Source organism: Lampris incognitus, chromosome 4 (genome assembly GCF_029633865.1).
Source record: "Lampris incognitus isolate fLamInc1 chromosome 4, fLamInc1.hap2, whole genome shotgun sequence".
NCBI classification, from domain to species: Eukaryota; Metazoa; Chordata; class Actinopteri; order Lampriformes; family Lampridae; genus Lampris; species Lampris incognitus.
Genome location: NC_079214.1, coordinates 31,724,346 through 31,736,581, shown reverse-complemented (window position 1 = coordinate 31,736,581; position 12,236 = coordinate 31,724,346). Strand labels below are relative to the sequence as shown.

Genomic DNA, 12,236 nt, shown 5'->3' with positions numbered 1-12,236 from the left:
TGTACCCTTAGTGGTCACACTTTATTTGATGGGGTGTGTATAAGACTGACAGGACACTGTTATAATCATGACATGACACCTGTCAAGAACATGAAGGAATCTTTATGAATGTTTATGACAGCTGTCATTAAGAGTAATTCGGTTAATTAGTTAACATTGTTTGTGATGTCTTAGCTGTAGCAACCCAAGCGGGCGGGACTGAGCCGCTCAATTTTATATATTTTGCACATTTGTAGCTCGAAAACAGACATCTCAAACAATGACATAATTGATCAAATGAAACATTCATAAGACTCTCTTCATGTTCATGACAGGTGTCATGTCATGGTTATGATGGTCTCATGACAGTCTTATGCACACCTGTTAGTGATGTTGGTGCTGGTGGGGTGTTACATGAGGGGCTTCTGTTGGGCGTGTGTCCATTGAGCAGCTCTTCACAGGCGATGCTAAAACACTGTTTCTTCAGCAGTCTATCGAAACGATGATGACTGTGATGCAGTTTAAGCTCAGCAAGTACACCTGTGGGTCATCAGGCCCACATTCGAGCCACAATATCATCCACATTTGTCACAGGCGAATGTTGTTTGAGTTGGTCTGTTATGTCTTGCATGGTGGGCCTTATCATAGGCTTCTTGTCTCTTTTGTTCAACAGCTGTTCTTGATTGCCTTGCTGTGGAGCACCATCTCTGTCTGTCCAGGGCCACTGTCTCCCAGCTGGAGTCATCTATGCCGCAGATCTTCATGTGGCGCTTGAGCACATCTTTGAAGCATAGCTTCTGGCCTTCCTGCTTCCTTTTTCCCTGGCACAGCTCCCCGTAGAAAACCTCTTTTGGTAGGTGGCTGTCTGGCATTCTCCTCATATGGTCGGCCCATCTGAGCTGGGAGGCTGTTATTAGGGCTTCAACACTGACAGTACCAGCACGTCTCAATACTTCTGTGTTGGGCCCCTTGTCTTCCCACCTAATTCGCAGCAGCTTTCACAGATGACAAAGCTGTATGCTGGTGAGTTTCTTGGTGTGCTTGTGATACAGGGTCATGCCTTCAGTGGAGTATAGTAGAGACGTGAGAACAGCTGTGTTGTAGACCTTGATCTTTGTTGTCAGCCTGATGTCATGGTGGGACCAAAGTCATTTGTGGAGGGCACCAAAGGCTTTTGTGGCTGCTTGTATTCTTCTGTCCCCTTCTAAGTCAGAGGAGTTTGTATCTGTCACAGCACTGCCCAGATAGGTAAAGCACTCAGTGGTCTTCAGAGTTGCTCCATTAACCAAAATACTGATCTGATATTCTTTGGGGCTTTCTGGGGGGGAGGCTGTTACAGAAGCTCTATTTTGGAGACACTGATCTTCAGTCCAAAGAGGGTAGCTGCTGAAGAGAAGCAGTCTACTGTTTCTTGCATTTCTCTAGGATCATTGGCAACCAGAGCTGAGTCATCCGCATAGAGAAGCTCTCGAACACAGAGTTCTCTTGTTTTGGTAGATACCTTGAGTCTCGCAAGATTGTAGAGGTTTCCATCTGTTCGGGTCCTGATGTACAAGCCACCTCTCAAGTTGGCTGACATTGTTTCTAGGACTGCAGCGAGCTATAATGTGAATAGGGTCGGTGCAAGCACACATCCCTGCTTCACTCCATGCTTGATATTGAAAACACAGCTGACATCTCCTCCAATTGATACTTTCCCTGTCATATCATTGTGGAAAAGTCTGATGATACTGATCAGTTTCTGGGGGCAGCCATAAGTCTCTAGCACTTTCCACAGCGTCTCTCTATCAATAGTGTCAAAAACCTCTGAAAGACCACAAAAACAATGTAAAGTGGCTGGTGCTGTTCGGTCGCTTTCTCTTGGGAGTTGTCTCAGGGTGAAGATCATGTCTGTGGTGGATCTACCAGCTCTGAAACCACATTGGCTTTCAGGCAACACTTCTTCTGAAAGGATCTTTATCTGGTTCAGTATGATCTTAGCCAGAACCTTTCCAGCACTTGAAAGAAGTGAGATCCCACGGTGGTTTCCACAATCGCTTCGTTCCATCTTTTTGTTGTAGATGGTCACAATCAAAGCATCTTTGAAGTCTTTAGGAAGGCATAGATTCTGCCAGCAGGCATAAAAGAGCTTTAGTAGTTCTGACTTAAGTATTGAGCCGCCATGCTTCAGGATGTATGACGGGATGCCTTCTTGTCCTGGTGCCTTCCCACTTCTGGTGTCTTTAAGTGCTTTCTCTACTTCAGCCATTGTGATTGGCTCACAGAGATCTTCTCTTATTGGCCTTCTTGTAAGCCACTGGCATGCATTTGGATCTGCTGATCCTTCTTGATTCAAGAGGGTGTACGAGTACACAGCTTACTTCCATCTACTATTTTTACTGGTGCTATCATATTGCTTCTTGGGCCGTAGATGGCTCTCAGCGCAGAGAAGAGTCCATGCATATCATTTCGATCTGCTAAGGCCTGCAGTGCTCCTGCTTTCTTGCTCCAGCAATTGTCCTTCATCACCCTAATCTCCTTCTGAACTTTGGCTTTAATTGCCTTGAAGGCCGATTGACTCCTCTCAGAGTTTGCTTTCAGGTGGGCATTGTGAAGCATTTGCTTTTCCTGTAGCAGTTCTTGGATTGCTTCATCTTGATACTGGAATCAGTCAGGTGATTTTCTTTTTGGATGACCAAGCACCTCTTTTGCTGAATTATAGATGGTCTCTTTCAATTGTGTCCAGCATTCTTCATTACTTGCACCTGTTGCAACCCTTTCTTCATCTTGAAGAGCAGATGTGATTGCTGCAGCTAGTCTCATTTGATGTTCTGTCTTGCTAGCTTGTTGGTATCCAGTTTCTTCAGTGCTTCTCAGGGTGTTTTTCATAAGATGAAATCACGAAAAACACTCTATGATACTGTTTAAACCCTGTCTGGGACTGGATTGTCTTTAGATTAAATTGTGAGCAAGATTGGATTGTGAGCATTTGGCTCCGATTGGGTAATAAAAGACATTTTCACATATCTATATACACTTTTACTTTTTATATTACATTACACTTCACTATTTTTGCAATTATAACTCTTTAAATGATGTAATTCTTTACTCTTTATTTTTATATCACTTTTCTTGAGTATTGTGCTATGTTAGAGGCTCCCAGCATGAAGCTCATCAAGTCAAAATTCCTGGCATGTGAAAACCTGCTTGGCAAGTGAAACAGACTATGATTCTGATTCTGGAGAGTGGTGTAGGGAGGAGGAGCAATAAAAGGTAGGTGAGGAAAATGTGCATAGGGAAGTAGAGTAGGAGAGGTGGTATGAGTGCATGGGTAAACAGTAGGAGAAAAGAAGGGGAGAGGATAGTGGGTGGGAGGTGGGTGTAGAGGAGGATATATGGGATTCAGGTGGCTAACAAGAGAAGTGGATGTGAAGAGTTGGGGGGGGGGGTGTTCAGCTGGAGAAAGGCAATACAGGTGGAAGGGTAGTGCTGGGGCGTAGAGAAGAAGAGAGCATGTTGGGGGAAGCCAGAGAGGCTGAGAAATGGCCTTGGGTATTGACTGACCATTGACCTGTAAGGAAAAGAGGTAGTGGGAATGAGAGCATTTGTGGAAAAGAGAGCTAAAGTGACCATCTGTTGGCTAGTTCCCACAGTCCTGACCTGTTTCAGCCACACTGTTAATCTGGGGATCAACCATCAGCTACCACCCATCAGCCAACAGATAGTAAATGCTGGGGTTACTCAGTCTATACCACCAACCAATCTGACAGACACCAAACATCATGGAGATAAAATTACAGTGAAATTATATGGAATCGGCAGATTAGCCTTAGAGGGTATCTACTGATAATGTCCATTTCCAACTATAGAACAGCATCTTGAGAAACAGGTGTACATGCAAGTGCACCTGTGCATGGGCACAGACATCTACATGTTCACATACATATGCAAAGAGTCAGAATCTGACCTTTGAAGATGACGGGCTGTAGTTTGCAGGTTAGAAGCAGCTGATCAGGCACTAACACAGACAGCCCTGAAGGAGGCAATAGGGTCAAGGTACCCTGAGAAACAGTCACTGGGGCTGCAACTTCTGGAATGTGTGGGAAAATATGGCATAATGTATTAAAGCCTGTGTAAAAGGATTTTCAAAATACAAGTTAAAAACAGAAACAGACATGCTAATATACTTACGCTATGTCTGTCTTTCACTCTCACAACTTCACTTCTACAAACCAGCACAGAGTCACTTCTTTAGCATATTACTGTTTAGACTATTGAGGAGGTGAGGAACTATATCAGATATTACAAGGAGGCTGTATCACCGCTTCCGGTGTGAGAAGATGGTGGTGTGAACTCATATTTGCTGCAGCCTCACCCAGTACCAACTATGCAGTGTCTTTGTCCACGTCTATGTTTGTGTCTAAGTTTGTGTCATCGTGTGAAATTTGTATTTTGATCGTCGATTTTTTTTGTTTTTTGTTTAATGGCTGGGAGAGCTGGCATTGGGTCGGCTGAGAGAGCTTAGTCTGCTGTGTCCTCTGGGCCCATGGACCGTGGCCCTGTCCGGAGTTACACCTGAGAGGAAACACAGAGGCAGCCTGGTGGCAGCCTTGCCTAGCGTCGACTGGGCGGTGTTTTTGTCGTCATGTGGTGTGCGGGGGAGGTGTGTCGAAGGTGTCTGACTGGGAAAGCTAGCGTTGGATTGGCTGAGGTAGCCTGGTCTGCTGCATCCTGTGGGCCCAAGAGCCACGACCCTACCCGGAGCTGCACCTGAAGAGGAAACACTGAGGGCGTTCTGACAGGATGCGGAAGCAAGGCAGGCTAAGCTAACTGCAAGCCCATGCATGCCGGCAGTTCCGACAGTCATCCTGGCTGGCGTTCGTTCTCTGGACAGTGGCATTTTTGGACTGTGTTGTACTGACTGGAGTGTTGTTAACCGTTGGTGTTTTCTTGCTTTGTTCTCTCTGTATTTGTATGTTTTTGGTGGTGTCGTTTTGGGAAATTTTGGATGTGTTTTTATCTTTGGTGCTGCACTGCTGTAGGCTGGAAGAAACACATTTTCATGTCTTTTGTGTACACAAGTACATGATTGAAATGATAAATTGTTCCCGATTCCTGTATGCCCAAGTGCCAGTGCACAGTGGTGAGGAGAAGAATATTCCATTGAGGTATTAATTAACACTGGATAACTTCTCAAACTGTAGCTTAATTGAGTCTGCTGAGAGTGGATTTAGTGGCTGCAGAATGCTGGAGTGCATTGTTGAACCTTAACATAATATCAGTGAAGCAAGATTGCCATTTGTTAATCTCAATGACACAACAGATTCCACACAAGTAAACCTCCAATAGCTGGTTTTGGCAATTTAACAAATGCTGCCTGTAAATAAGAAAACACTGTGTAGCCTGTTTCAATAACCCCTGAAAGGTTCATACACTGGGTCAAGTCAGTGGTTAGTGCTGTGGAAGAACTGAATAAATAACATTCATAACATGTATAATGTGCTTCGGCCAAAGAGACATTCACTGTCTGGAAGTGATAAGGCTTTGCACTGTCCTTCAACCTGTCCTGTGTCTTCATACTTCACCCACCTTCACAATGCCCAATATTGTTCCATTCCCATACAGTTTTACAACTCATATGCCTCACTCTGTAAGAGCTGGGCTCGTTTCTATCCTAGCAGAGATCTACTACTTTTGGCTGCTCCCCTTAGGGGTGGCCACAGCGGCTCATCCATTTCCATTTCTTCCTGTCCTCTGCATCTTCCTCTGTCACACCAGCTACCTGCATGTCCTCCCTCACCACATCCATAAATCTCCTCTTTGGCCTTCCTCTCCCTTTTTCTATCCTAGCACAGATAAACCCTCAAAACTATACATGCTGTACTCTTCATTAGGGTTGAACGATTTGGGAAAATAATCTAATTGCAATTTTTTAGACCAATATTGCGATTGCAATTTTTAGAATGCAAATGCTTTTTGTTTTTTTGGCATTCATTATCTTCTGTGTTACCCACTAAACACAAGCAATCAATTTATTCTATAGTATGACCAACACAACAGTCAACATATAAACTGCTCTTTCCTGTAGGCCAGACATACGTGTTAAGATGAAATGAATGAATTAATGCATGAACTGATTTAAAAAAAATCTTTATTTAGCTATTCAATGGTAAAAAGAAAAATAATACTTTTTAATAAAATCTGAAAAAGGAACAAAAAAGCACTGTAGAACAACAGGCCTGGTGTGAACATTAATATGAACATAGACATGAATCTTACTGATCTCCAGTCATTAACAAATCACACAAAGTGCAAAAATATGAAAAATAACATATCTGGGGTTCTACCACTCTAAAAATTTATAGATAAATCAAAGTCATTGTAATAAACATGCAATATGTAAACATGTGGCTTGCACTTTTTAATAAAATCTAAAAAGAAAAAGAAACGCTGTGAACATTAATATAAATATTGGATAAACATTAATTTTACTGATATCCAGTCAGTACCAGTAACAAACCATACAGACTTAAGTGCACAAGGAGTATGGCTCTGCCAGCCACCATGTCATAAACAGACGTTCTGAGGGGGAACTTCTGGCTGGTACACAAAGATACTTGTGGGTCAACTTGCTCAGTCATGGAAAGTTCATCTTGTGCAGCTTCCACCAGGCCAGGGAATCTTCATCTCCATCAATGGAAGGGGTCATCAGCTAACTATTCAACTCAGCCTCCACGACATCTTCAAGTTGCATAGGCAAAGCAGGAGAGTCAACCTGGTCTTGTAAAAAGCCGAGAAACTTCTTTGCCTTTTCTGCAGAGGGTTTTGCACTTTGAGGCTTCAAAATGGTTTCAGTATGGGACCTCTTCTCCTGCCAGATTTTAATAAATAAATAAATAACAGCCATTATATCTTTATGCATGCTCAATAATCCAGGTAAGGAAATCACAAAATGTTGAATCACTTCATCTGGACACCTGGTTCATCTCTCAATAAACATTGTTTATTGAGAACATAAATAAACATGCTGAAATGCAGCAGGGAGACATCTGTACACACATGCACAAAAGGTCCCATGTTAAAGGGATCATGAAAAATACAACACAGACAGGAAGGAAATCTTTCACTGGCACAGACAGAGAGACAGAAAAAAAGGAAGCAATGGAGGGAGAGCATTTAACAACCTGGGTTTATACAGGCGATAAGAGTGAGGAGGGAGAAAAAGACAGGGAAGAAATAAACAGCAATAAACAAGATGAACTGATATACATGTCTTGCTGACTGTTCCATTTCAGTCTTCAGTCGTTTCTTAATGGCAGGGATGTGGTCTGCACTGATGTACTGTGTTTTGAACCTCTGGTCCAGAAATGACGCGACGTCCAATAGCTCCTGGGTATCAGGGTCGCTACATTTGTCACTGAGGACCTTGGACCTCAGTGAGTGGAGTGTCTTCATCATTTTCAGCCAAGACTGATGTAGCCAGAAGATGGAGATAGGAGCTTGAGGTAGGAGATGCTGACGTACTCCTCTCCAGAAAGAGCGTCAGTAAATTCCTGGAGAGGATGCAGCGCCTTGTGAATGAACTCTTAAAATGTCAATATCCTGTCAAGTTGGTACGAGGGGGTGTGAATTTCGATCACCTGACAATACCTGGGATATGGCCTTGGTCTGTTCCAGTAGTTTTTCAATCATAATTTCTTTGGATTCCCATCTTGTTGGGCATTCAGTTATGAGAATGTGCTCAGGAAGATTGAGCTCCTTCTGTGCCTCAGTGATTGCTGCCTTCTTCCAACAGAGACAAGTGCCCCACCAGCTTCTTGCACAGCCCTGTTGCCTTTGACACTGTTATTTTTCATTGCATTTTCTGAAAAGAAAAAAATTAAATTGGTGTACTTCATACAATTTAAGTCGTGTTACTAGGCTATCACACACACACACACACACACACACACACACACACACACACACACACACACACACTTAGCAATGGCAAGATGTGATCGGTGGCCAAAACATTGGAGCCTGGTCCACTCGTTAAGCTGCGCTGCCTTCACCGTGTTCGATGCATCGTCCGTTGTTAGGCAGACATGGTTTTCTTCATCGAGGTCCCAGCTGGCTCGCCCTTCTCTCAGGCAGGCTGCAATGTTCTTCCCAGTGTGGTCGTCCAGGAAGTCAGCAGCCAGAAGACAGAGAGCTTTGAGGTTGAATTCTTCATTGATGAAATAGGATGGTCAGACTCCGATAGGGTTCCGCTGTACAGCTTGAGAACATGTCCGTGGTAGTAGCGGAAAAACTCCGCTGTTTTTAGCTCTGTTGTGACTCTGCCTGCATGTTTTATATAGCTCCGGTATGGCAGCCTGGTTAAAATATGTGTGGGATGGCATGCTGTACCGTTTATCTAGTGTCTTTACCAAAGCTGTAAACCTGGCCTTGGTAACCATGTTGAGGGAATCATATTTTTTCCCTATGAACTCCAGTATCACCTGAATAATTTCGCAGTGCTGCTTTGAATCTCGTTCATATGGACATACACTCTCAAACATTTCGGTCAATGATCCCTGCTGGGTGATATTCAGCCTCCTTGACACATTGGTGGTCAGGTTTTTAGCCATGCAATTGTCATACATGGCCTTGTGATGCTTTCTTAAATGCTGGAACAGGTTATAGTGTTGCCCCGTGTTGTAGCTACATTTGCAAGGCGTGTTCTGCACAATACCTGACTCTGTGCGGCATCTTCTTTCCTAAATCCAAAATAGATACAGACAACCGACGTACTGCTCCTCTTTGACACTGAAGTCACCTCTTCAGTGTTCGATTCTGCTGAGGCCATTTCAACAATACAGTATTGTTATTGCTAGAATCAAAGCATAGCGTGGCAAGTTGTTTTCTCCATTTACTGCTCTCACTCACATGTCATGTGAGTGTAGGGTAGCGTGTGTGTACATGAGTGAGTGTCAGGTATTTCCGTCCCTGATTGGTTAGATTGTGCAACATGAAAAAAAAACTTTTTTTTCTTCTAATCGCCACCTTTGCAATTTGAAAATTGCATTCTATTACACTGTGATGTTGGTTTGAATTCGATTAATCCTTCAGCCCTACTCTCTATCATTAAAGATCCTCACTGATCAATACCTAATCACAGCGAAGACATTCTCGCCTCTTCGTCAACAGTACATTAGCTCGTTTTCCGGATTAGGCTTCAGAATCCTCACTCAAAACTATGGCACTTGTTGCATCATGTCCTATGAAGTGGTAAACACCCTCTTTTTACTTCTCTCTCCTCTCTCTCTGTCTTACCTGCTCGGGCTCCATTGGGCATGGTAGAAGATAAAGAAAATGTTAATGAGGTTGCTGATGATGAGGATGATGATGATGAGGAGGATGGTGGGGTCTTCCCAATGTGATCAGTCACAGCAGAGGCTGAAGACTCTGGGGACCAGCCCTTGTGTCTCTTTTTAGGCGGTCCAGCATTTGCATGGGACCCTGAGGGACAAAAAAAACAAAAACAAAAAAAAAACAAAATCTATTTCAAAGATAGAAATTAACTCATACTAAAGATAATTTTCCAGGGATACAAGTAAATTATCTTGTATAAACATTTATCAGATACTGATCCTTAGTTATATAGAGATGGTCTTCCAGTCCAGCGGAAAAACAGTTACGGGGGTGTTTTTTGACGATATCACCAGCTAAGGCCCTCCCCATTTCAGGTTCTAGTCTTGGAGACAAATTATTATCAGGAAAAAAAAAAAAGAAAAAAGAAAAACTGGGGAAAAACTCTTAACCTGCCATCTGAAAAGGAAGTTTCTCCTGTGTTTAGTATCTGCTAGAAAGGTTTATACTGATGACACAGATGTAGCTACATGACCAGTCCTGCCTTCTAAAGATGCTTAGGTGACTATTAAGATTGTCTGTCCAGATATGTCACTGTATAAGAGTGCATTTTTAGCAAATCAACCAGAGGAACCCCAGTTAAAGCCCCTTGTTTGTCAGTTATCTGTTCTGCTGAAGTTCTTGCGTGAGTGAATCCCAACCAGTTATACTGATGGTTATCTGTAGGCAAACCTTCAGGAATCAATAAAAAATGACTGTGAATATAATCGTGTTTTGGATGTTTAATAATTATCTCAATTGCTTGTGTTGTCTTTGAGATTGTGTGCAACATGGTAAAACTCATAACTAACTGCCACTTCTTCCTCTCACTTCTGTTTAATCGGTAACACGGCAAAAACTTGCCAACAACTTCCCAGGTTGTCTTTAAACAAAGAAATGCGACTGATGGGCTTAAAACACAAAATACGTGCATTCTGTTTGAAGATGGACTATTGATGCAATAATAGCAGTAGCAGGAAGAATGTTATTTATATACATTAGCATGACCTCCTCATCATATTAACTTTATGCTGAAATGCAGCAGGGACACACACACACACACACACACACACACACACACACAAAGGGTCCACGTGCTAAAGGGGTCATGAAAAATAAAGCACAGACAGGAAGGAAGTCTTTCACTGGTGCAGACAGAGGGACAGAAAAAAAGGAAGCAATGGAGGAAAAGAATTTTACAACCTAGTTTTATAGAGGTGATAGAGTGAGGAGGGAGAGAAAGACAGGGAAGAAAGAGGAGGAGGAGGGGGGAGTGAGAGAGGGAGGGTAGGAGAAGTTTTAGTGCCCCAAGTGTTGAGAAATGAAAGCAGGGATCACAAAGACCCCCCCCCCCAAAAAAAAGCACACACACACACACACACACACACACACACACACACACACACACACACACACACACACACACACACACACACAATGCAGGCGGCTGGCTACTATACAGAAGGTGTTTTTAAAATCCACCCAACCAAACACACACACACACATATATGAAACACACTGTGGCCGGCTCCCTGTGGTGGCAGTATGACTGTTACAGGCAGGAGCCCTCCCTTTCAGAAAAAGGTGTGAAGACACTAGGGGAGGGGCTTAATTTTAAAGTGCACACACACACACACACACACACACAAAGCAATAGAAAGACTAAAAGGCATCAATATGTCAAAGCTTTTTCTATACTCTCTGATGATACATACTGTGGTTGGAAAAAAACTAAAATTGGTATGGTACCAATAATTCCTTTTCAATACTCAAGCCGAGACACAGGCATTTGTGAGTGTTATGTGCAACCAGTGTTTACAAATGTAGGCCTTCTAGCAGGTCACAATACTTACACACGTTCCATTATTCTGTTTGTTTGTTTTGTTCTAATTGAGCGGTCGGTAGACTAGAAAAGTGCTATATAAATACAGTCCATTTACCATTCACACACACACACAGACACAGATTCTTCTCTAGGTGAGTTAAGGTTTCTTCTCAGCAGGGTTTGAGCTTTTTCTCTTTCTTGAATTTGTATTACATTACAAGGAATTACAGTGCACCTTGAAAGTATTCACACCCCTTCACTTTCCCCACATTTTGTTATGTTACAGCCTTATTCCAAAATGGATTAAATTACTTTTTTTTCCCTCATCAGTCTACATACAATACCCCATAATGACAAAGTGAAAAAGGTTTTGTAGAAATTTTTGCAAATTTATTAAAAATAAAAAACTGAAATATTGCATGTACATAAGTATTCACACACTTTACTCAGTACTTGGTTGAGGCACCCTTGGCAGCGATTACAGCCTCAAGTCTTCTTGGGTATGAAGCTACAAGCTTGGCACACCTATATTTGGGGTATTTCTCCCATTCTTCTCTGCAGATCCTCTCGAGCTCTATAAGGTTAGACGGGGAGTGTCGCTGCACAGCTATTTTCAGGTCTTTCCAGAGATGTTCAATGGGGTTCAAGTCTGGGCTCTGGCTGGGCCACTCCAAGACATTCACAGACTTGTCCCGAAGCCACCCCTTCATTGGCTTGGCTGTGTGCTTAGGGTCATTGTCATGTTGAAAGGTAAACCTTCACCCCAGTCTGAGGTCCTGAGTGCTCTGGAGCAGGTTTTCATCAAGGATCTCTCTGTACTTTGCTCCATTCATCTTTCCCTCGATCCTGACTAGTCTCCCAGTTCCTGCCGCTGAAAAACATCCCCACAGCATGATGCTGCCACCACCATGCTTCACTGTAGGGATGGTATTAGCAAGGTGATGAGAGGTGCCTGGTTTCCTCCAGACGTGACGTTTGGCATTTAGGCCAAAGAGTTCAATCTTGGTTTCATCAGACCAGAGAATCTTGTTTCTCATGGTCTGAGAGTCCTTTAGGTGCTCTCTGGCAAACTCCAAGCGGG

General features: G+C 43.0%; 1 protein-coding gene across 1 annotated transcript in view; it reads right to left on the bottom strand.

Annotated features, from left to right (window-relative positions):
• Window positions 1–12,236, bottom strand: part of greb1 (growth regulating estrogen receptor binding 1) — a 73,226-nt gene that overhangs the window by 45,850 nt on the left and 15,140 nt on the right. Inside the window, exons 8-9 of the mRNA XM_056278676.1 lie at window positions 9,256–9,441; window positions 3,926–4,048 (exon numbers count right to left, since the gene is read on the bottom strand). Coding sequence (XP_056134651.1) covers window positions 3,926–4,048; window positions 9,256–9,441 — 309 coding nt within the window. The remainder of the gene's footprint in view (window positions 1–3,925; window positions 4,049–9,255; window positions 9,442–12,236) is intronic.